Here is a 24,618-nt window from a genome sequence, read left to right on the forward strand (position 1 = left end):
AATGGTCAGATTGTGTGTGTGTGTGTGTGTGTGTGTGTGTGTGTGTGTGTGTGTGTGTGTGTGTGTGTGTGTGTGTGTGTGTGTGTGTGTTTGTGTGTGCGGATGTATTTAAACCACACCCCTTTGGTGTCCTTAGGGGATTTCTGACCAGTGGTAATCTGCGTGTTTGTCGACACACATTCACACTCACCTTTGTCCCGAAGCCGAGACGAGTGACCGTGTCGTGTCCAAAGTCAACAGGGAGTCGGGTTACGATGGAATCTCTCACCTCCTGTTAATGGTTCTTTCAAACAGTGCTGGTTTTGTGGGGTGGGCTGCTCTGTGGTTCTTACCCTCACTTTGTACCAAAGCATGGTGAGAACTCGCGGTCACTAAATTTTGACATTTTATGCATCGTGTGGCAGGGCCGCCTTTGACAACTGCGGGGCCCAATTTGGTCTGCTTTGGTGGCGCCTCCTGCATTTAAGATTATTTCAGATTGTGTATCAGGAGCATGTGGTATCATTTGTAAAACAATGTTAAAACAATATTTATTTAGTTATATTTTAACATGAAATGCGATGAAACTGTAAAGAAATCTCAGTTCCTGTCTGTTCTGCAAACTCAAAATTTTGTCAAGGTTTAGGTGTTTTGCTTTGTCACGGTCCCGTGGATAATATTGCTAGGCTGCTGAGCCCATTTATGTGCGTTTGACCTGTAGTAAGATGTACTGTGCTGCTGTGCAGCTCTTTGCTGAAAAAAGGCTGAAACAATGAATCATGGAAAGAAAGTGCTCAAGTGATGACGTTGTGATCTTTCATTTGGTTGTCTCATTTTTTGGCTTCACTTTCTGCCTGAACGTCCTCTCATGTTCCTGCCATCTCTGCAAGCGCATGGTAGATTGACCAGCTGACACCTCGGAGCCTTGACACTTTGCACCTTGGCTTTGGGGGACAAACTCGCCACATGCTGTCGGAAAACTGCCCATCTCTCTGTTGATGCTGAAAAAAGCACATAAAGATGCTGAAGAAGTCACTGTGTCAGGGCTGGTTTGCGCCATTTCTCCGAGGACTAAATTGTAACTGCGACAAGCAGCACTTACTGCATGACTGAGTCCTGCTGATGCACACTGTACACATTTTTTTTTTCAAAGTATAATTAACTGCTTATTTAAAATACATGTATATGGCAAAATATTTAGGAAATTAGCACTGGAAATCAGCATCCCTGAAAAGTATGTAGAGGGATCAGAAACCAGAGCTCCTGTCTTAACCGCTCCTCTTCTACACGTTTTAGAAACCAAATAACACTGAAGTTCCCGTGTTACAGGTGGGTTCCACAGCAAACAAAAAAAATCACATTACAATGTATAAATTATCAGAGAGCTGAATCGGATGTTGAACATATACGTTCCTGCAGTGTTTTGAAGTGATTTTAAACATATTTTTCTGTGATATTTCTGCTCAATCTACAACTCGAATTTTTTTTTCTTTTTAAATAATTTTTGTCCCCATGCCTTCCTCTGAAGGGAATGTGCACCAAATAGTGTAACAACTCCGTGCAGCATCCGATGAATAAGTAAAAATACAAAAAGCAAAACGTTTTTCACATTCTAAAAGGAGATTTTTTTGTTCCATCCTTCATTTTTTTCCTTTGAAAAATTTACCAACCCAAATACAAGAATAAAATCACAAGGCTTTAAACACAAAAACATTGCTCCAAGTAATAAGGTCCAGCATGTCACGTCCACACCCACAACACAAGCAACAACACCTGACTCCGCACTAGCTCATGAGTAATCGCTCACCCTACGAAGACCCTCTTCAGCTCCCGTACCGTTGCGGAATCTCGTTTGGGACAACCGCCCTTCCTCGTGTTGCTACACTTTTGCTCTGTCCACGATCTCCGGTTTTTTTTTGACTCCTTCTTTCGTTCTCCGACCACGTCCACGGATCCTCGTTCCCGTCCCGTTCGCCAATCGACCGACCCTTCGCCTGTCCCTGGTTTTGAGACCTTGCCTCTTCCCTCAATGTCTAACGAACAACGCTGCGCTTGGGTTCAGCCGCCTCGGCTCCCCGTGTCCCGCGTGACACAGCACTCTTCATGTCACAAACGATGCTCACAGATGAATAATTCCAACACACTGCCTTGTATAAATCCACATCCACAGCCAAACAAAAATACTGACAGTAATAAACGTAATATCCTGTTAGATTTATTTCACACTTAACAAACAAATCTAAAATGTGGAATACACTCATTGACTAACAATGTAAGCAATGGCCCCTGTGCAACACACCTTGAAAACCGAATGCAGTCGTTTGTGACCGCTAATACAAACAGCAACCTCACATGCAGCACATTGACAACATTACACAGAAATACGCCCATTTATGATACAATAAATATGACTGCTATACAGCAGGACGCTCAGGACACGTCATTTAGGGCTGTGTGAGTTGCAGGTGGGCCCTGCGGTGCAGGCGATGGTTTGCAACCTGTGGTCTTGCCCCCTGTTGGCTTCTGTTGGCGTGGTCATGGTCCGGTTTCACGGTCAGGTGACCGCGGCGGCCTGCGGGCCATCACGTCCCCAGAGAGCTGCAGGGGAGCGCCGCGTGGCGAGGGGTGTGCCAACATCGCAGCTCACCAGACGCGGCTGATAGCTGCAGGCTACTCGCCTGTTATTTATTCATTAAATCATGTCGTCGTAGTAACTTGGAAGCCACCCTGACACAGCTGATGTATTAGCACTGATCGCGGCTGCTGGCGTGTTGTATGGGATTAGCTACGAGGTTAGCCGCAGGACTGAGTGACATGAACACGGGGCCCGAGATGATGTATGACGCCGCAAGTGTCATGAATCCCGGGATCTGGGTAATTTTTTTGCTCGTGCGGCAGAATGGGCTTAATAACCGTCAACCTCTGAGCGGAAGTGGCTGCGCGAAGCTGCGACACCGGTTCCGCGTAGCACCTAGCAATTACCGTAATGCACCGTGGATGTACGTTTCAAGGGTGAGGTGAAGCGTGCGGCCCCCTGACATACCGTATGCTTAAAACGTTAAAACTGCGGATGAAGCTCGAGGTCTTGAGAGCCAAAGAGTCGGAGAATCTGAAGGATTCTGGCTCACTTTTAACCGGAAGGAGATATACAGCTGATTTGCATACCGGTAACTGTTGACTTTGACTTGTTATTTGGTTGGGAAATGATAGCACAGGGTGAAGAGCTGAACCGATGGAGAACAGCACTGTTGTTAAGTGTATATCGAATCTTTTCTGTGAAGCCTTTGCAGTTTCTCTTGGGTCTCGTTGAGGTCGACATTTGAGAATTTTGTGTTCCTGCTGTGTTTGCTGCGCAGACCCCTCAGGGACATGTGGACCTCACATGTAGCCCCCCTCTTTCAGTCCCCGGGTCACCTCCCTCGATAGAAACACCTGTCAGCGGTGTTTGTGGCACGCAAGGTGTGCTGGTTTTGGAGCTGGGAACGATGCAGGGCAGGGTAACGGAATATTTATTTATTTCCCCTGTAATTGGTGACTAAGCAAATGCAACCAAAGCTCAGTGAAACAAAATGGCCATGGAACTATCAAAATAGAAATTTAACAAAACTGCTGAGAAGTAATGAAAATGACAAATAAAACAATTTTGAACACAACAGCCCAGCGCTTTGTCCAGCCCAAATACCTACATTTTCAAACATTTTCGATCCCAGATGCCTGAATGATGTGTGCAGACTCCTAGAAGTTTCTCTGCCAGGCTTCCTCATTTCTGCCCAGTCCGAATTGTCCACACCTGAGGGTTGTTTCTTCCTAATGAGCCATCCTCAGGTGTGGGCGGGGACATGGGCGGGGACATGGGCGTGGTATGGGCGGGGCCAAACTTCCTTCCTCAGAGTTCTTCATTTGCAGTCATGGTCTGAATCATGCTTGGCAAGTACTTAGAGACTGTTGAACAAATTCTGTTGTCTTTAGCAGGTATTTAGAGACCGGGGGACACTCTGGGTCATGTCTAGCAGGTGTCTAGAAACATGAGCGCAGTCCAGCTTATCTGTGGCAGTTACACGGAGCCCTAGGTGTCGTCTTAATCACATCCGGCAGGTATATAGAAGCTGCAGAGCAGCTTGGAAAGTGTATGATAGGTCCACGGAGCCCAAGGATCAGTCTAAATGGTGTTTATGAGGTATGTGGAGACACAGGGTCTGTCTGGATCGCGTTAATCATGTATTCACAGGCCGAGGAGCAGTGTGCCTGATCACCTTTCTGAGCGCTGGCGCACGAGGAGGGACAACACCTGGCAGAGATGTGTCTCAGACTCGCAGCCCCCGCACCGCCGTGCCCTGTGCTTACTAAAGCTGCCAAGTCTTGTTTCGGCCTGTATGGCGTATGTATCTGTTGATGTGAGGGTCATTCCCCTGTTGCTGGTCCAGACCCGAGATTATATAAAGGAGGCTGCATCTGTAAACTCATTGTAAGGGGCTCTTGAGAGGCTGTTAAAGAAAAAAAGGAGTCAGGTTCAGCCACCGTCTCCACGGAGAGCTCCGCTTTCCTCTAAAACAGCACGCTCTCAAACCGCTTCCTGCAGCCGCCCAACTCGTAATTCATAATTGTGCTGAAGTAGCCGTGGGAGGGACGCTCAAATGGGGATGTCGTCGTAAACCAGGTGTGTGTTGGTTTGACTGGCAGAGGGGCCTCGGTCCCCGGGAGTCCACGCAGAAGTCGGCGCATTGTGCTCCAGTCCGCCGTCTCTTTTATTTACAGCTCCGGCTCAGCCATAAAACCTGCAAGTTATGGCTTACTTTTTAATTAGAAATAATGACTTGTAGCTCTGCGGTGATGTATGGCCCAATCTATATATTGAGCGCAGTCATCACATGAGGAATGGCCCTATTGACAGCTCCCAGAGTAGCCTAATGCTACGCTTTATCTTTCCAAGAAAATATGTGGATTTTCGAGATAAAAACCACGAGTGCTCCTTCTGGACTGTCAGCGGGTTCAAACGGATGGTGCTTCCCGTGAACCGGATCAGGCAGTGCCGTCACTCACTGTTTGTCTGAGCCGGAATGGTGGCGTCTGGCCCGGCGCTGGATGCTCTTCATAGAACCTGTCTGGGATTTGTCGGGGGGTGTCGGAGTGGCGCACTCTATCCGCCCCCCCCCCCCCCCCCCGTCGGTTCAGGAGGATAGGGCAGGTGATCTCTAAAATAACAACCTGTAGTGAGTCCATGATGACTAACTGTGAGCTGTCTCTCTCAGTCACATCTATTTTTAAAGCATTTAGAGATGAGCAAACACTGGAGCCGCAACAAGGCTGCACAAAACAAGCACACAGTCACACGCTTGCATCCGCACACAGCGATGACAAATCCATGTACTGCAGAGATAGACTCACAGATGAAAAGCAGATATGATTAGGTAAAAAGAACACCGTGGTTCCTGCGTAAACAAACAGGTGGATGTTGGAGCAGATCGGAGCAGAACAGTCACTGGAAGCACCAGTGATGAGACTGAGGTTTTCATGCTTTGGACGCGTTATGAGAAGATTGGGTTCTCTCAAAGACGGTGATGATGGGAGAAATTGAAGGAAACAGAACAAGGAGATGAGTTGGAACCAGATGGATGGACTGAATCACACTGAGAGTAGACACAGCCCTTTAACTCTACGGACACAGATGGAGTACAAAACTTTCAGGAAGGACTCTGTATGTGTGGTGAACCAGAATTAACATCATCTCCATGGCACTCCACAGCATCAGCATGAACCAAGTATTTTTCAGTAAAGAGCCGGGTGAGTCCTGCTGACACATTTCACAAGTGGTGCAACATCTTGAGGAGCAGGAAGTCCATTGTGAGCTCTGTGAGGGATTCCTAACTGTGGGTTTATGGGATGGCTGGTGGGTCCGCTTACAGAACAAGGCAACCGCTTTAACACACAATTGGACTCTTGGATACACACACTTACTGTGGTGGAAATTGGCTGCTTGATCGATGGGCATCGTGACCCTTTTCATTGCACTTTGCAGGTGTTTGAGAAGGAGGGAAGACCAGCGATACAGCTGAAGAAGTTATGAAGTAGCAATTTGAGATGAATGATATTCACAGCAGTGGTCCAGGAGTGCTGATGTCCACCCTAGCTGACCATCTGGATAAGGACTTTAAAAAACTGTAATTCTTGAGTTGCACCCCCTATGACCCATCAAAACCATTTATACCTCCTTTAAACAGTTCTGGACCACATACCCACACACACACACACACACACACACACACGGAAACATACACCACAGCTTTCCGAGCTCCCCAGCAGAGGCGGGTGATGGGTTTACCATCTCGCTGCATGAGCCGGCCACAGGAGTGGTTTGCTGGGAAGGCCGGCCCGTTTGTTCAGTCAATGGTTAACCGCTTTAATGGCTCTTTATGAAAGGGCTCCGGTCAACAGTGTCGCAACCTGCACTCCTTCTCCGCTTCCCGGTTCCTCCTTTCTGCTGCTGCACCCTTATCTGACCTCTCGTGTAATGCGAGACCCCAGATAAGGCCTCTCATCTGTGTTTGTTCCTTTTTCTCATGTGCTCGTATCCTGGAGGAATGTGTTTCAGGCCTCCCTGTTTGGAGCCCTTGGAGGTGCTCGGCTGGTGACGGGTACAAATGCCTGAAACAGAGTGCTCAGACATCAGGTCTATGTTCTCTATGTTCCCCATCCCAAAATCCACAGTTTGCCCGAGTGATTGCACTCCGGAGGATTTATGTCCAACACAGCATGATTAGGAATTTGGACTTGATTATCATTCCAATTATTATTATAATTGTCTTATTTCCATAGTAACTTATCCGGCTTATGTAGCTCCATTTAGCAGCAGACAGCTGTGGAAACGGGCAGTGCGGCTGTCGCTGTGGTGCGGCAGCTCGGCCCGGCTTCCACGGAACTGCAAAGAAGCCGGTGTGCCGTGTTCTGGAGACAGGGGGCATCCTGGTGCCTTTCACCGATCACCACAGTTGTTAGGAGACCAGGGGCTGCTGTCTGGCGTGGGTCAATGACCACGTATGGAGCAGAACGTCTCTGCAGGAGGTCGTTCTGTGGTCTACTGTGAAGCCTTCTCTGCACTTTTCCTGTTAGCGTTTAGTAATGGTCAGGATGCCACTAAATGAGCATCAAAGGAATCAGTGTGACTGATGAGTGCTGATGCGCTGATGTGGTGTGTGAATCCTTTCTCACACATTTTTTATTACCGTGTCTCGAACCGCACACTTGATCCAGGAAGCTTAAGCCTTACTACTGCATTCCACAGAGCGCATTAATAGGAGCCCTCACAGCCCATCAGGCTGCGGGGCTCTCTCTTTTGACTGGACAGCACACTGTTCAGGGGCCGCTCAGGTGTGCGAAACGGTTGTAATTAAAGCTTAATGTCTTTTCGGAGAAATCCGGCGTCTCCGTTTACCTCGGCCAGGAGCTCCTCCGGTTCGCCTGGGCTTTCTGCTCTATATTTAGATTCAGCCTAACCTTGGAGGAGGAAGTCGCACATCTTCACAGGTTGCTCCTCGCGAACAGGCAACAAATGAGATATTAATTGATAATAATTTTAACCTCTTCACTATTTACAGGTCAGTAGTGCTGAATGCTGCTCCCAGGGATGTTCCAAGTGGGGCAGTAGGTGGAATAGTGGTCAGAGGCATCACCTTGCCATGAAAGGGTTCTTGGTTCAGGTTCCACCTCCTGCTGTAGCACCCTTGATCAAGGTTCTTGCCTGGTAAAGTTTACCCTGCTGTATAAATCATTTTAATTTGCTTTGAATAACATGGTACAGGGGGGTGCGGTGGCGCAGTGGGTTGGACCGGGTCCTGCTCTCTGGTGGGTCTGGGGTTCGAGTCCCGCTTCGGGTGCCTTGCGACAGACTGGCATCCTGTCCTGGGTGTATCCCCTCCCCCTCCGGCCTTACGCCCTGTGTTGCCGGGTTAGGCACCGGCTCCCCGCGACCCCGAATGGGACAAGCGGCTCAGACAATGTGTGTGTGTGAATAACATGGTTAGACAAATAAGTAATGCTGTGAGAGTTGTTTCATGGTTGTGACTTCATGCCCTGGTGCTCTGTGCCATTATTCCTATATGCATGTGCACAGTCTGCAGGTGCAAATCCAGTCCAAAAAGCATGGTCCTGCCCCACCCCATTGCTCTGTGGATGGATTTACCGCTGCTGGGTGTCTCCATCCGCTGGGCGAACGGGCAGGAAGAGTGTGAAGTTCTGAGATAAACTCACAAAGAAAGTGATGATGCCCATGGAAGTATGTGAGCTGGGGGAAGAAAGGAGGCTGTGCTGTGGTGGGGTGGGTGCAGGGAGTGTGTTTTGTGCCAGTCGCCCACCCAGCTGCCCACAGGCCAGGTGCTTCCTCGTCTGTCAGCACCCATTGAGCGCCGCCGTTACTGTGGTCCGAATGGAAATCCTAATTAAAGGACAGGTTTCCGCAAATGAAGCAGCGTGGTGCTGCGGGTGTGGCCCAAGCCCCTGGCCCAAACCTCAGTAATTAGGCGTGAAAAGCAGCCGTAGTCCCCTGGCAGATGCACAGTGGCACCGGGACCCAGCAGAGACCCTTTGCTGAGGGGTGGGAGGGTGAAGGGGCACTGTCTAATTGCGCAGCACCATCTGGCGATGCACAGGAGAACGCCAGGCGGGGGGGGGGACACCACACCAGGCAGGGGGGATGCCAGGCAGCACAACACCACACACTCCCATCCCCAGGCTCCTCCGCTAGCAGCAGATGTGTCTGTAACACAAGGAGAACGGAGGAGGATAATGGAGAAGAATGGTGTACAAGCAAGCAGTGGGGTGGGGGTGGGGGAAGGAGCTTCACCACAGAATTTGCCTCTTGATAACACAGTAAAATGGTGACCTGGAGATGGAGATGCACTGTCTCAGCCCATGAAGTCAGATTGTGTGCTTGGCTCACCAAATTGTTGTACCTCTCCCCTGGATATGTGGTACCCTTTGTCAAGGTACTTATCATGAGCCGATGCAGTAAACATTACCCCAGTGTACAAATGGGTAAATTAATGCAAGTCGCCAAGTGTACAAACCACTCATTGTAAGTCACCGTGGAGAAAAGTGTCAGTTATGTAAGAATGAATAATGATAATAATAATGATGAGCAGAATGCAGACAGGGATGGGTTTTCTTAGACTCGCCGTATGAGGTTCCTCACTGAACACCACGGTACTCATCAGTAAAAGTGAGGCTGGACTCCACTTACTGCCCATCCTCAGGTCAGATCTGAGACCAAAAAACCCACCTCACACAACTTAATGAAGCTTCTGCACAGTAATATATATGTCTCCTGGTTAACTCTTAAATTTCCCTTTAGTACTGAGTACTGCTGCAATTATACTATTTAATGACATCATAACAGTTCTGGCCTTCAGCACGATGGCGGTGCATGCAGTGTTGTCGTCCAGCCTTGTCTACAACAAACCCGTGATACACAACAGCGATCACACTAGCCTGCTGATGAAGTTACGAGTTGTTAGGACAGTTTCGATATACATTTGATTTTCGAAGTAAGCGGCTCTACACTTGAGTTCCTTGCCATCTGATTAATTCTTGAGCTCTGAACTACGGATGTCAGGCTGCGCCTACAGGGCCGGCTTTGTGGAGCAGCTGGAAGCAGGTTCGAACCGTCGGAGTCTGTTTGCGCAGGTGAATGTGAGCACAGAGGAGCCATTGAGTGGAGCGAGTGTGTGTGCTGCAGATGGGGTCTCCGTGGCGGCCTCGCTCACAGCTGAGGGATGCTGGAGGTGCCTGGCAGGCTCCCCACATCTCGCGAGCTCGTACCCCTTCGGTCCAGCTCCTGATTCTTATTCCGTGGATGTGACGCTTGGCACAAGGATACCGTTCTGTATAATTTATGCAGGTCTGTTGTCAGTGCTGAAAAACAGCTTCTGCCCATTCTTGTGCTTTTAACTAATAGACACGCTCTGGCTTGGTGTAAAACTTTACAACTTTATCTAAACTTTTGAACCAGTGGGAAATTTATATATTGGCCCACCTTGCGCTGGCTGAAATAAATTCTCCACCCAGACGCACAGTCTAACAAATGCAGCTCTTGACCTGATTTTGAAGAAGGAGGAACACTGAGGACTGCATCCTGGCTCAACGTCCTGACTCCTCCTCCTGGCTCTTCCTTTTGGCCCCTCCTCCTGCTCCCACCTCCTGGCTGTTCCTCCTGCCCCCACCTCCTGGCTCCTCCTCCTGACACTTCTTTGCGGCACCTCCTCGAAGCCCTGCTTACAGCCCACTGTTCCTACCCCTCTTTATACCCCCTCCCCATGCCTCTTCTCTCACTCTTCCACCCAGCCCCACCTCATTCCTGTCTTCACGCCTTTATGCCCGCCCCTTGTCAAACCCCTCCTGTGGTTCCTCCTCATTCTTTGCTCAGGAACTCTGAGAGTGTTTTTCCCAAATGCACTGGGAAGAAGGTGCCCTCTGGGCTTTTAGTATTCCAGGAAGGATCTGTCTGTTTATACTTGTGCGAGAAAAGAACTAACAAGTCGTGGTGATTATGATCGGATTCCAGGTGGGATCTGCAGCTCCTCTCCTGCTGAACCCAATTAAACATCCCCTCCTTGTTTTAGTTACCGGCACATTCTGGCCTCTCCAGTTCAAACAGAAAACCGGAGCTCCGGAAGGATGGAGAGGTGGACGGAGCCAGAAAGGCCGATCGCAGCTTCACAGGACATCTCCTGTCTTCAGTCTGCTGACAAGCTGGATATAAACTGTGTGCTTAATGGAGCTCGAGAAAACTGCTATCTTACCTTCCCCAGGAGGCAGTAGAAATGAACTAAATATAGTTTTCCCTGCATATATCTAACCATGTTGGGTATTAATGCAAGACCGGATGAGATACATTTTCTAATTTAAACTTGTAAGAGGAAAAGGGACTTCCATTTCTGAGGGCAACATCATTTCTTTCTTCTGTTAAAGTAGAAGTATTCTTGTATGATAGAATATTTATCTTCAGAAATTAAAAAAAAAAACTACTACGATGAAAATCTTCATATATTTTAAGAAGATTAAATGTTCTACTTGTATGTATATTTGTCACGTCCACGCCCACAGCACAAGCAACAACACCTGACTCCGCACTAACTCATGAGTAATCGCTCACCTTATAAAGACCCTCTTCAACTCCCGTACCCCTGCGGAATCTCGTCAGGGACAACCGCCCTTTCCCGTGACACTTCGTTCACAAGCATCGCAAGCTCTTCGTTCACGTCCTCCGGTTTTTGACTCTTCGCTTCGTTTCCCGACCTCGTCCACGGATCTTCGCTCTGACCCTGACCGCCGATCGACCGACCCTTTGCCTGTCCCTGACACTGGAAACTTGCCTCATCCCTCATCTCCGGACAAACAACGCTGCACTTGGGTTCAGCCATCCCAGCTCCCTGTGTTCAGCGTGACAATATTGGTGTCAGTGTGTATAGTTGCCAGTAGGCATGCTTGTAATATATTATCAGTGACTTCTTTAGGTTTACCTGCTGTGTGTGTTGAGCCAGTGAGATTGGAATGGGACCGAATTTGGTGCCATGAGGAACCAACTGTGGGAGGAGTGCAGTGTGGCGAATTTCATCTATGGATGTTTGCTGTGGTTGGAGTGAATATAGGGCTTTTAGGGACAGGGTGAGAGAGGAGAGCTCCACCCCTCTACAGGGACTCAAACTTGACAACTCCCAAAAAAATGGTTAAACAATCAGTCACTTTCAAAATCAAATGACTTGCAGCACATTGTATACAGTATTACTGTATATTGTACACAGTGTGTTGCTTTCACTGTATATTAATTTATGTTTCAGGCTTGTAGACTGGATATTTTTTTGAATCTTTCCCTTTTCATACTTATGTACACCCGAGAAGGCAAGGACTAATTCTATATGTTGACTATTCCACCGTCAAACGATACAGATTGCGTGCTGATACAGACATATATGAAGAATGTGTGCAAGTTACTCAAGTCAATGATGTTGCGAGTCAAACATGATTGTTCATCTTGAGCAACTTGTACACATTGATCAGCACCAGCGGAAGGAAGTAAGGCTCTTGACCCATCAATTCTGAAAGTGACTGTGTTCGCTGTTGGTCCTTTGAGAGCAGCATTGAAGTTTGTTGGCCGCTACCGGATCCACACGACTGTGAGATGCATAAACAGCCCCGCCCCCTCACTTGAACCCAGCCCTTCTTGCCGCTTCTTCAGAAATGACACGTTAAGGATCTCCACAGGGCCGCGGGGGTGATGAGAGCCTCATTTCCATGGCTACTGATGGTAATGCTCTGTGTTTGTTTTGTTTTTCTCATTATTATTTACGCCAAAAGCATCATCCTTATCCCGCTTTAACCAAGTGCTTGACGGTTTTAAATGGATTTGCTGGAGTATGGAGACCATATTTTTGTGTGTGTTTTTTGGGGGAAGAGTGGTGTTACGGGAAGGCACCGCGGCCCCTTTTGCTCTGGGGGAGTTAAGTAGTCTGAGCTCTGCCTGTGTTCCTCCCTTCAGCCAGACGTGCAGCGCTAAGTGCTTCCTCTTTCTATTTACACAACCACGGTGTGTATATATTATTTATTAGAATGCTAGGCCTGTCCTGTGTAGCAGAGACGCACCTCGAGTAAATATTTAATCTCCTGGATTCATTCCGTAATACAGCTGGATATTTCTGTGTCCCACACATTCATTCGGGAAGTCGATCCCACAGTTATCGCTGCTGCCCAGAACACAATAACACAATGAGAGTGTGAGTGGGTTAAGTGATACACACGGTGCATCTCTAATAGTGGTAATGGAGCACAGAATGAGCCTTATCACATTGTTTGGCGTTTGTAATTCTGGTACTGTGGTACAAAGGCATCTAGCCCATATTCACCACCGGCAGGAGAAGCACCTCGATTCACAATTATTCATTGATCTGACTCCTTTATCCAAAGTGATTTACAATATGAGTTTTGTACACTAGGCTACTCACACTGATTTATCCATTTAAACAGTATGGTAATTTTTACTGCATCAGTTCAGCGTAATTACCTTAAATGAGATTCTTGGGCAACCACGTAGTAATAATTATATGGGATGTGTGCTCTAGTATGTGTGTGTATGTGAGGGTGTGTATGTGTGTGTATGTGTGCTGGTGACAGAACATGTAAAAATTGTCCCGTTTTCCACATGAAGGGGATGGAAGGTTTCCTCAGAAACTGTATTTGTCTTCATTTTGTCTTTTCTTGTCTTTCTGAGACCCAGCAAAAAAAAAAAAAAAAAAGGTTTTTTTAAGTGTCTCTAGGATTTATAGGAAACTGCCCAAGTCCCAGCTGCAAATGTGATATTATTTAAAAGTATAGAATAGATAGATCTCTACCTCTAGAGATAGCTAGATCGCTACCAGGTTCATTAGGTCTCGACACTGTAACATGTACCATTTGGGAGACACGCAATGTGTGTCCGTGGAGGACCAAAATTGGCTTAGGGTTGTGTAGCAACTTTGGGTTATTATATGAATTTAAAAACACTGAACCATTTTCAGTCAGAATACGAATTTTATCATAACCATTGGCGAGACTGAAATACAAACACATTCAGTTTTTGCAGTAAACAACAAAATAAGCAGCGGCACCAATCATTACCCCAACATTAAATGTACCTGCTTGAAATACAGATGCTTGAGTTTTCAGAGAGGGTGTAATTAATAAGAAACTGAGATGTACAGCATCACCCAAAGTGTTATTTTAGGCTGGGAGAGTAATTGGATACATGCTCAGGTGGGTGGCTGTTTCCAGAAGTGGACCAGATGTGTTGCACAGGCAAGGTGGGGGGGCTTTCATCCAGACGAGGTCTGCATTGCTGGGTTTCAGGGCAAGTTGTGGTTGAAACCTGGACCAGTGTGAAAACTCCACAGCTCTGGTTACCCTCGGGCCCCTGGCTGAGCTATTGTGCACGTAGGGGGCCCCCGGGGCCCCTGTTTGCAGGATCCGAGAGGGCACATGGTATCTAGGGAGTCACAGTGGAAGGGGGGCGTGAATGGCTATAGATAATATAAAAGAGCAACAATAACAAACTTTATCTTGCACCTTTGAAGCAACTTCTGAAAGTGCTTAAAAGTAAAAAGAATAATAAAAAAATTATAATAATAAAATGAGAACAATTCTACAATGAGTGAGACTATAAATTAAAATCTAAAACATTTAACAGCAAACTAATACAAAGCCGTTATAGTGCAACTAATAGCAAAACAAATGATGAGAGAGGAAGGGAACAGAAAGGGAGCGCAGGACTGCGTCCACTGAAAGCACAGCTCGAGTTATTGCTCAAGTGTGAAGGTTCGGCCAAGGTGCCGTATTCATAAGCGGTGTAAATGAGCAGTAAATTAATGTATTAAGGAGCCCATTGTGGTATCATTATGAAGAAAAGTTCTGGAAATTATTAAACCAATCAATTATTAAACCAACCAAATCAGTGAACTCTGTAACGTTAGATACCGTAACAATAATGGCATTAAATGGCATAAACTTTGTGTGTGAAATACATAATGTGTGTGTTTCACACTGCTTTGGGGTGCAAATTAATTCAAGAGAGGGCAAACTGTCAGAAAATGATGTATAGAAACACAGGCAGGTCTTCGTCACTATGACCGCTGTAGCCTCAAGCAACTTTCATGTCTGTCTGTCTGTTTTGCACTTGATTCTGAACACGGATATTTTTGAAAATCTTATTATGAATTAATTTATTTGGATTAATTTCTCTTTGAGGCTACTATGATTAGGAAAATTGATTTTTCATATACATGATCTCAGATTTTAGTCTTTCTCATTTATAGTTATTTTCTGTTTCACACGAGTGCCACGGACTTGTCCACAGTTAAACGCAGAGAACTTTGTTGATGTTTTGCAATTTGCCTTGACGCCTGTCCCAGTTTTTTTTTTTTTTTTTTTATTTTTTTAACTTTACTGCCGTGTCAAAATTTTTTCATAGCGGACATATTGAGCAATGAATGTGCAATCCGTATGCAATGTCTAGCACACATGATGCCATTGGACTTGGCAGGCTGCTGCTGTGCACACATGGGATAGATCCCGATCCAAACCCCCTCCCCTCCGGACCCGAGTCCATCTGAAAGAAGCAGGTCCGCAGAAAAGGCCGAAGACAAAGTCTGTTCCCATGAAGTCGACAGCGAGTGGACAATAGGACAGGGCGGGGCACACGGGGGGTGCTGTGAACAAGGGTGGGGTCATATGAGAATGTGCAAGGGACAGGTGAGGAAGAGCGGTGCTTGGGAGGGATGGACACATGCAGCTTGAGATGTTAATTGTGACAGAGGCTGAGACATGAAGAGACAGGCAGGACATGGGGCCGTCCGGATCAAAAGGGGACATCTGGCAGGGGGGTGTGTCTCTATGCGATTAACGAGGCACTTTATTTGCACAGCCGTAGCTCTGAGACGGACTCGGAATTCGTTACCCCACGTTTAGAGGGAACGGCACAGTTTTACCACAGCAAGAGCTGTGATTTTTAGAGGCTTGTTTGTATTGTCAAAAATATGACAACAGCAGCAACAGAAATACCGAAAAATCCTCACTGTGTGTCAGAAAAGTTTAGAAATACTCTGCGGGCTGTCATGAGGCACCCTTTACTGGAGGCCCTTCATGTAAAACCGAATCCTTTGGAGGACGCGGAATTTGTCCTTAAACAGCGACTCGGTGCTGTTCGGCCAAACGGCCGCAGTTGTTTGGGTTTTCCGCGTCGCCCAATTCAACAACTCTGAAAGGGGGCATTTGCAGCGCCTCCCGTGTTCCGCCTCTGCGCGTATTGATTTGAGGAGCAATCTTATCTGATGAAGGCCTCTGATGCTGCCAGTGAATTGCAGGAAAGCTTGTTTCTCAAATGAGCCCAGTTTTCTGGCCGTTTCGGGCGGACGTCGGACGATGACTGAGAGATGACGGCGCCCGTGTTGATAAAGCCGCAGGAAGACGGCGAGACGCCCACGATTCCCACTCCCACGGCGATTAGCTGACAGGGGAAAGCGCTCGGGAGGCGGCCTTCCATGAGGATGAGGATGTGAATAAGACGGAACTCCGGAGCGGGGCGGGTGGGGTGCGTCCACCGCAGATGTGTGGGTCTGTCCTTGGGCAGTGGCCTGGAAGGTCGTCAGTCCTCATTCATCAGTCCTCAAACAGCGGCGCTGTTTGCTGAAGCCTTGAGACACTAATGGCCCGACTGGTCCAGTCGAAAAGAAAACAGCGCGCGCATTCTTGGTGCCGTTTTAATGTTGTTCTTCCCCCTTTAAGATTGATGGTGCACTAATATGTCGCCCCATTATAACTCGATAAGGTGACGCGGACCAATCGGAACGGGCGCCGCGAGCTGGGGGGCGAGAAGCGGACTCGGTGCTCTGGGTGCACCGTCCCCTGCCTGTTCTTCATTACCGCGGTTCCTGCAGCCTCGCGGAGCACGTGCTACACCCCGTTTTCAGTCCGGGGGTTGGCCGCTGCCAGGCAGTTAACGACCCTTTCCTGTAATAGGTCCCATCTGCGCTCAGGCCCTTGTTGTGGCTTTAAAGCGAACGACTTGTAATGGCCACGTCGCCGGGGGCTGCTGGACCCAAGATGTATATGTGTCCTGCGCAGAACGCCATGAATCAGCGCCGACACCGTGGGCCGAGCGCCTCCCGCAGACACGCGCTAATTGCGGCGCGATGAAGGAGCCCTTTATAGTGGCGCTGCTGGGCTGAGAGGGGCTGTAGGGCCTCTCGGTGGCTCTCGTCCCTGTGCCCCGCGGTCCTGCGTTACGCCGTTAAAAAGGTTCACGTCTCCGCACCAAAACATACCCGTCACTTCAGCTGAGAAATACAGCCGGCCCATGTGCTCAACGCCACACGCTGTAATTTAGTGCTGTACCCTACACGCTGCATACTGTACTGTGACACATATGTTAAACGTGATATGGCAAACGCCCCACACTATACACTACACCCTGTACCAACACACGGTACACCATTCCCTATATCCTGTACCTTTCTACACTATAGCCTGTACCCTACACACTATACACTGAATCGTATATACTGTAACCTGTACCCTACTAACTATACCCTGGGTACCATACCCAGTACACTATGCTCAATATGCTGACAATGCTGAACAACTGTCAACATGTGAAAGGAGGAAGAATGCTTCCGTAGTTAGTGTCAAAGCTAAAAGCCCCTTTTCTCACCTTGTCTTAGCAGTTCCTCACAAACATTGATAATGGCTTGAAGAAACATTGTTCTGCTGCAAGATGGACTTTTATATTGTCACCCGCAGAAGACCGTAATCTGTCTGACGCGTAGCACAGCGGAGAGGTGCAGTGACAGCGCCGCAGGGCTGTTGTGGGTTCACGAAGGAGCCGTCCTCTCTTCCTCTCAAAGCTCTTTCATTTACTGCAGAGGTACATGAAGGAACCTGCTGTGAAATAAGAGTAAAAGTGAACTGTGGGTTTTGACCCTGACCTCTGGTGGGATGGAAAGGACCCCCCAAGGGGCTGTGCTTGGTAATGTGTTGTTGCTGGTGGAGTGAATGGCTCTGAACGTATTTGCCCGTATGAGTCGGGTGCCATGGTGACTAGAGCTGTTGCCTTTCACTCCATGGATGTGGGTTCAGATCCCACCTCCTACTCTAGTACCCTTGATCAAGGTACTTACCACGAACTGATATGGTAAAAATTATGCTGCTGTGTAAATCAGCGTAAGTAGCTGAGTGTACAAACCTCAGAGTGTAAATCCCCTCGGAGAAAAGTGTCAGGTGAATAAGGGTTAATGATAACCGAGTGACAGTGTGCGCTGGGACACGTCGCCCACCACTATGCTTTTCTCCTTCATTTCTGATGTATTGCCATGCCAATAAACCCAGTTCACAGAAATCATGTACCGAGTGTCTTGTGAGACAAGTGCAGCATTCACATCGTCTTATTTTCGCATTATGTATGTTTTTATTTAGTTTTTTCATTGTATGTGTGTGTCCAGCACTATACCACTAAATGAGTTTGAGATATATAAATAATTGGATTGGGAGGAATAAAAGGCATAACACGCACGTCTGTCCTTGTTTACTAACAATGCAATAATTTGCTTGGAGCAGTCAACTGTCAGCTGCTCTCTGCCATCAGATGATTTGAAAAGGATCCTGTATGTGCGTGCTCGCGCGCGTGTGTATGCGCAACCCTTCCGGATGATTTGAATGGGCTCGTGACTCGAGAGGCAGCTTGACTCGCTCTCAATGCAGAATTATGCAAAGTCGCAGCGGACGATTCCAAGGCGAAACTCGAAGGAACATTTTGGCCGAATCGGAGCACGGGAGAGTACGATCGTATTTCTCGAGTGCCCGGTGGATGCAGTGGATGCTGGGCACTTATCTAAGTGGGCCGAGTGGAAGACTCTTGTAGATCTTCGATTACGTTTGAAGCGGGTTACATACGGGCCCATCTCTATCATTAGATCTCCTTCTTCATATTTCATACGCCATGTGGCAGGAGCCCCTGACCTAACAAGGCCGTCTGCGCCAGCTGGGAAGCTGCGCTAATAGGAGTCCGTTTCCTTGTTAAGTTGCTGGAAGTGGCGGTGCGGTGGGAACACCCCCCCCCCCCCCAACACTGGGCGTATGTTGTGAGGGGCGGGGGGTCTGCATTGAGCCAATTCACCCTCCAGCGCTGCTTGAACTGACCCACCCTGGAGAACGGGGGAATTAATGAGCCGGTGGGGTCGTCGTGGTTACAGCCGGCGTCTGTGGAGAAGGGTGGGCCCTAATGACCCCCCGGGGCCTCCATTCGTGCGGTAAAAGGGTGTGAAATCCTGTCTGCCAGCCTTTGGCTGCGGCCCTCTGCCGTTCTGAGGTCTGACGGAGTTCATGGTTCAAACTGCGGTGCTGCATGTGCAGCTGAAGCCGTCAGAAGCGGCTTCCTGTGAAATCAACGCTCTCCGTTACTGAGGACGGATTCCCGTGATGCTCCGACCGGCAAGGGGTCCCAGAAACAGCCGCCTCGTCCTACCTCTGCCTCCACATCCCACTCTGTCTTGCTGTCAGCATCCCTTATTAAGGAGGCTGTCAGACTGGAGGCTCCTTCAATGACCACTGTCCCCGAGCGCCACAGCGAGTGGCTGGACTCCACTGCGTCTAGGGTTCAAGGGATGAGGAGCGGGAGGCGGAGCCTTTGATCAAGGTCTTGTCTCTGGGACTGGGGGTACAAGGTCCATGGTCTTTGATAGGGGCCTGGAGTGCACTGTCTGGGGTTCAGGACCAGGATTGCATGACTTGGGTCCAGGGTGCAAAGTGCAGTTCTGAGCCACAGTTACTGCACTTTGTCCTCCTGTGCACGTGAACCCATGGATCGGTCCTGCGGAAAAGAGTTTCTCCGTCGGCTGGTCAGGAGGTGGGAGCGTCGGCCGCTTTACTGTCTCTCACCTGGCTGTCTCTCTGTTGCCGTCAAAGTTTGTTCCAAACTTAGCCATAAAAGCGGAATTCAAAGCGCTGTCAGCAGCCGGGGCTCCGGGAGACAGGCCCACCGCCCCCCCACCCCACCCCACCCCACGCGCCTCGCCACGCCGTTCTGTAAGTCCTCTTCCAGGCTGTTTTTACTTCTGTCAGGAGAGGAAATAAATACAACTGTTTGACAGAAAAAAGTAATGGGTTGTGAAAATGAGAAAAATACAGGGAGGGAAAGTCTGAAAAATGTGAAACAAATGTGATAATTAGAGAAGGAAGAGCGGCGGTGAGTGGGGGATGCGGCTCCGCGGCCAAGTCATTAACTCTGACAGCGAGGCCCCTGACAGACGGACAGATAGACAGATAAATAACAGTGATTAAATAGTTGTACATCGCTTCAGCGTACAGCTGGGCTCAGCGTCCAGGTTGAGGTACAGCGGTGGTCCTCGGGGGGCCGTTGATCCGATACTTCAGGCTGCTGTTCTCCCCATAACATAACGGATCCTGCTTTTCTATAGCTGGAAATGTGGTCGTGCCACAGAGGAGGCCGTTTGCGTTTGGGGCGAATGCTACGAACCCACAACATCCTGCTAGTGGCCGCGCTGTATGACGAGATGTCAAAACAGCGCTGATGAAGGGAAAGAGGGGGACCAGGAGCAGGACCGGGGGGACATTTGCAAAGGCATGATGCTGCGGAGCGAGGAAAACAAACAGGAAACACTCAGAGCTGAAACTGTGATGGATCTGAAAATGTTTTCATACAAAATGCACTTTATTTATTCAGATGGAGTCCAGTCTCGCATGACGCAAAGAGTACGCTGTCCTGTCTTTTTCCTCTCCTTTGCTGCGTGGTGTGGTATGAACAGAACTGAAATCGTGGTTTTTGCACGTAAACTTGTCCAGCGCAGATTTAGTGTGACAGGTTTTCATGGTGAAACCAAATAGCTCAGGTTTCCAGAAGAAATAAATAAATTTGCGTCTTTGCTCCGGGGGGCGTGGTGGCGCAGTGGGCTGGCCTGGGTCCTGCTCTCTGGTGGGTGTGTGGTTCGAGTCCTGCTTGGGGTGCCTTGCGATGGACTGGCGTCCTGTCCTGGATATGTCCCTTCCCCCTCCGGCCCTATGCCCTGTGTTGCCGTGTTAGGCTCCGACTCCGGCTCCCCGCGACCCCGTGTGGGACTAGTGGTTCAGACTGTGCACGTGCGTCTTTGTTCTTTTTTCAAGTTAGCACAGGCCAGCAGATGCTATAGTTGTTAGAGCTGCTGCTTTCCTCTCAAAGAACCCGGGTTCGAATCCCACCTCCTCTGGTAGGAGCCTTGGTCAAGGTACTTACCCTGAACTGGTACAGTAAAAATGACCCTTTTATGAATGGGTAAATCAGTGTATGTAGCTGACTGTATACCACTGAAAGACACATTGTAAAGAGTGTTTAGAGAAAAGTGTCAGAAAAAGGAATGAATAAATTGTGTGTGTTTCCAGGACCCTGTTAGGCACCAGCGTTGGTTTGCCTGTTTGTAGGAAGTGACCTCTTGCCCTTGGTGGCTGTGACCACTTTTCTTGTAGCATTAACCACTTCATTATGGTCCAGAGAAGAGCGGCCCAGCTGCCCCGTCGTCCCACTGTGAATTCTTCCCGCGGCCGCTGAAAACTGGCGAATGCAGGCCTAACAGCGCTAGCGGAGAGCTAACGGGGAGTTAGCGGCACGCTAACACGGGGCTCACAGTGGGCCCTTGTAGAGCCAGCGATGGAGTCCTAACAGTTTTGCACCCCTCTCTTCCTGGCAGGATCGTGGTAACCCCAGTGTCGGAGCAGCGCCGGAGCGGCGGTGCGCGCGGACTCGGGCGAGAGACCCCGCTCAAGACTGCACCGGGACGGCTCCCTCTGGTGGCAGAACCCGAACGTGGCCGGACCATGTGGACCGCACGACTGCTCTTCCTCAGCGCCCTCCTCACACCTGCGTCCCTCGGTGAGCCCCCCGGCACGGCGGCCCCTCCGCCGAGAGACCGTCTCAGGCTTGTACTCCCGTCTTGGGCAGCCGCTATTGTTTTGAAAGCGAAATAAATTAAGTAATTTAAATTCTGATTAAAGTGAGGGGAAATAATCAAGCGAGGGTAGGGGCGACGTATGAAGATGCTAATTAGCCGCTGCGAGACCGTTAATGGAGAGTTAAGCACATTGTGTCTATGGCCCCCTGTTTGTGCTGCGTCGCTCGGTCCTGTGCAGACGTTACCGCGCCCATCCCATTGTCCCCGCGGTCACGTGGCGCCGCTCTCCGGCTTGGTGCGGTGACATAATGAGGGGGTGGGGGGGCAGTGGGGTGGCCCGACAGAGCGGGATGAGCGGCACAATGGAGTGGTGCTGACACACAGTCCGCGCGCTTTGCTGGCCGTCCGTCACACTCAGCATTTCTTCTGCTATTCAGCGAGCGGGTGGTGGTGCGAGTGGGATTGCGGGCGGGGGGTGGAGGCGAGGCTCGATGAACGTGGCCTTACTCATTGTTGTCACACAGAACTTTCTGGAACGTCCCTTGGCCTGTTCGGGATGTGCGGCGCCTTTGTGAGAACGGGCCTCTTTCCCCCGACGCGCTCGGAAGGCAGCGCTTCTATTTGTACCGCGATAAACGGCGTCTCGCTCGGGTTTAATCTTCCAGCAGCCGCTGTTCCGTCGGCTCGTTTCGCGAAGAACGCCCTCTTTCGGCTCAGCACGGCTCCCGTTCGGATGCCTTTGGACTCCTGCGTGTTTTGCAGAACTCCCCGAATCTGTACGTCTGCTGTTTTATCTCAACATATTTACTTTAAGGATGCGAGGAAGGAAAATGAAAAAAATACCGCGGGACGTTGAGCAGCGCGCGTTCCAAAGAGACACGGTTTCCAACGGCCACCTGGCTTCCTGTCGCCGGGTAACAAAAAGGAGCTAAAGCACATTTGTGCCGCTCGCTGCTGCATCCATCGCATTATTATGCTTATGTGACATAACATTGAAGGTATTCATATTCATATAAAAGAGGAGGATTCCAATAAGAGGCCCCATTTGCGAGCAGAGCAGACACATGACAGTAACTGATAACACCACCAGTGTTTCGACGGCACGAGGAAAGGCGTGAAAGCGACACACATTTTTCACAATGAGCACGACGCTTTGCTGCGTGTGCCGCTGCCCACATCCGTGCGGTCACTTGGGGGGGGAGCCACAGGGGGACGCTAGTCTCACATCGCTCGGGTGCATCTGCTCCAGGTGTGTGAGAACAAATACAGGTGTGTGGTGTGTGTGTGTCTGAGGACAAACACAGGTGTGCGGCATGCAGGTGCGTCCGTTGTACCCTTGGAGCCGTGGGCTTCGCCATATTTCTCACTGCCATGCAGCCTTTCTCTGATGGGGACCGAAATCCAGAAAAATCCAGAATTTCAGAGGGAAAGTTGATCTTAGGCCCATCTTTACTGCACCTTCCTTCAAAGGAACGAATTATTTGCGTTTCTAGTCTCACGGGTTTTGTTTAACAGTTTGGGTGAACAGTGTCCAAAAGGATTTTTGTTCACATCCCCATTTTTACAAGGATTTCATATGAAATATTTACCGCGCTGAGAAGGTGGTGTGGTTGTGAGGGGCGTCCACCAGCAACAGGACAATGGCAGCGGGGGTCAGTGACTGAACTGTCAAGTAAAATGTCCAACTGGGTATTTAAATGGGTAAAAATGTGCGCTACTTTGCATAAACGCTGAGCAATACAATGAAAATAATTAATTGTCCCTTTTTCGGCTGTGAGCTGGTGGACGGCATTGCGTTTTTTTGAATTCTGTTCTTTCTTTTCATTGTGTACCTAGATGGGGGTGGACACTTGTGCTGACCGATGTCCACAGGTGGTTTGTGTTTACGTAGTGCACCGGAACTGATTTAATCCATGTAAACCATTGACTGGATGCACCGTAGCATGTGGCTGATAGGGCAGCGGGAAGGAGCTCCGCACACCTGGACACACCAGGTGCAGGTAGGCTCCGCTGAGGGAAGTGATCCTACACTTGACGCGTCCACCTCTGCGTTCGACTCCTCTGCGGCCCCCTCCTCCAGCATCGCCTGCCACGCAGGGCTTCTGTCACTCAAGCAGCTGTTGCCTGCCTGACACCTCTAATTAATTTCCTTGTGCTGTTGAGCCCCCGGAGCCCACAGAACACTTATATATTTACTTAATTGGGTGCATTCATATTCCGACACAATGAAGACCTTGTTTTTCAAGAGAGCGTTTTTCAGGCAGAGAAACGCAGACGCCGACTCCCGTCATAACCAATTATTTTCTGCAGAAAAGGAGCTGGCAGCTGGATGAATGAAACGTTGTTCCGAGCCTTTGGGACGGCGCTCTGAGACCCTCCGCTGTATCTCGCGAGTCACATGTGGATATTGACATCGGCGCAGCTGAGCGACTCCGTGGCTGTTGGTGGGAATTCGCCGGGGTGCCGTGCCAACGTCCTGCTTGTTGTCAGGGAGTGAAAGCAGCCTGTCTGGGAGCAGCTCCTGGCAGCAGGTTCCTTCCTTTCGGCACCAGTCCTGAGACTGCCATAACACCGCAAAGTTACCTCGTTCGTTCAATTCACTTCCACGGTGTTTACAGCTTCTGTCCTGTGTTCCCGAGCGTCAGTGGTCAATAGCAAGGTGACAAACACTGCACACGTTTATGGGAGGAATCAAATATTTAATAACCTAAATATTTAAATGAAACCATGCAGAGGATGTTTATTTATTCACACTATATCCAGGATTTTTGTGGGACCTGATCGGCATGGTGGCACAGCGAGTAGCGCTGCTGTCTCGCAGTGCCTGGGTGGTGCAAGAGCACATGGGTTTGATCCCTGCTCAGTCTGTGTAGAGTTTGCATGTTTCCTCTGGGTGCTCTGGTTTCCTCCCACAGTCCAAAGACATGCTGTTCAGGTTCCCCCATAGTGTGTGAGTATCACAGAGTGAGTATGTTTCACTGATGCATGGATGAGTAACCCCTTGTCAGTAGTGTATCCAGCAGTGTAAGTCACCTTGGTGAATAAGGTGTGTGGGCTAGTAACACTACATAGAGTTCATTGGAAGTCACTTTGGACAGAAGTGTCTGTTAAGTGAATAAATGTAAATAAATCACACAATGTCTGTTCTGAACAGATCTGTATTTGCTGTGAGTTGGTGGCAAAAGCAACT

General features: G+C 49.1%; 1 protein-coding gene across 8 annotated transcripts in view; it reads left to right on the plus strand.

Moving 5' to 3' along the window:
• Positions 1 to 24,618, plus strand: part of LOC108938755 (adhesion G protein-coupled receptor L3-like) — a 147,383-nt gene that overhangs the window by 31,181 nt on the left and 91,584 nt on the right. For 7 of the 8 annotated variants that reach the window (XM_029252166.1, XM_029252170.1, XM_029252169.1 and 4 more), the window contains exon 3: positions 21,228 to 21,409. In XM_029252166.1, coding sequence (XP_029107999.1) covers positions 21,355 to 21,409 — 55 coding nt within the window. In that variant the 5' untranslated portion in view covers positions 21,228 to 21,354. Of the gene's footprint in view, positions 1 to 12,250; positions 12,275 to 21,227; positions 21,410 to 24,618 lie in introns of those variants that run through there. The other variant, XM_029252167.1, reaches the window with a different exon arrangement.

This window comes from Scleropages formosus, chromosome 5, assembly GCF_900964775.1.
Source record: "Scleropages formosus chromosome 5, fSclFor1.1, whole genome shotgun sequence".
NCBI classification, from domain to species: domain Eukaryota; kingdom Metazoa; phylum Chordata; class Actinopteri; order Osteoglossiformes; family Osteoglossidae; genus Scleropages; species Scleropages formosus.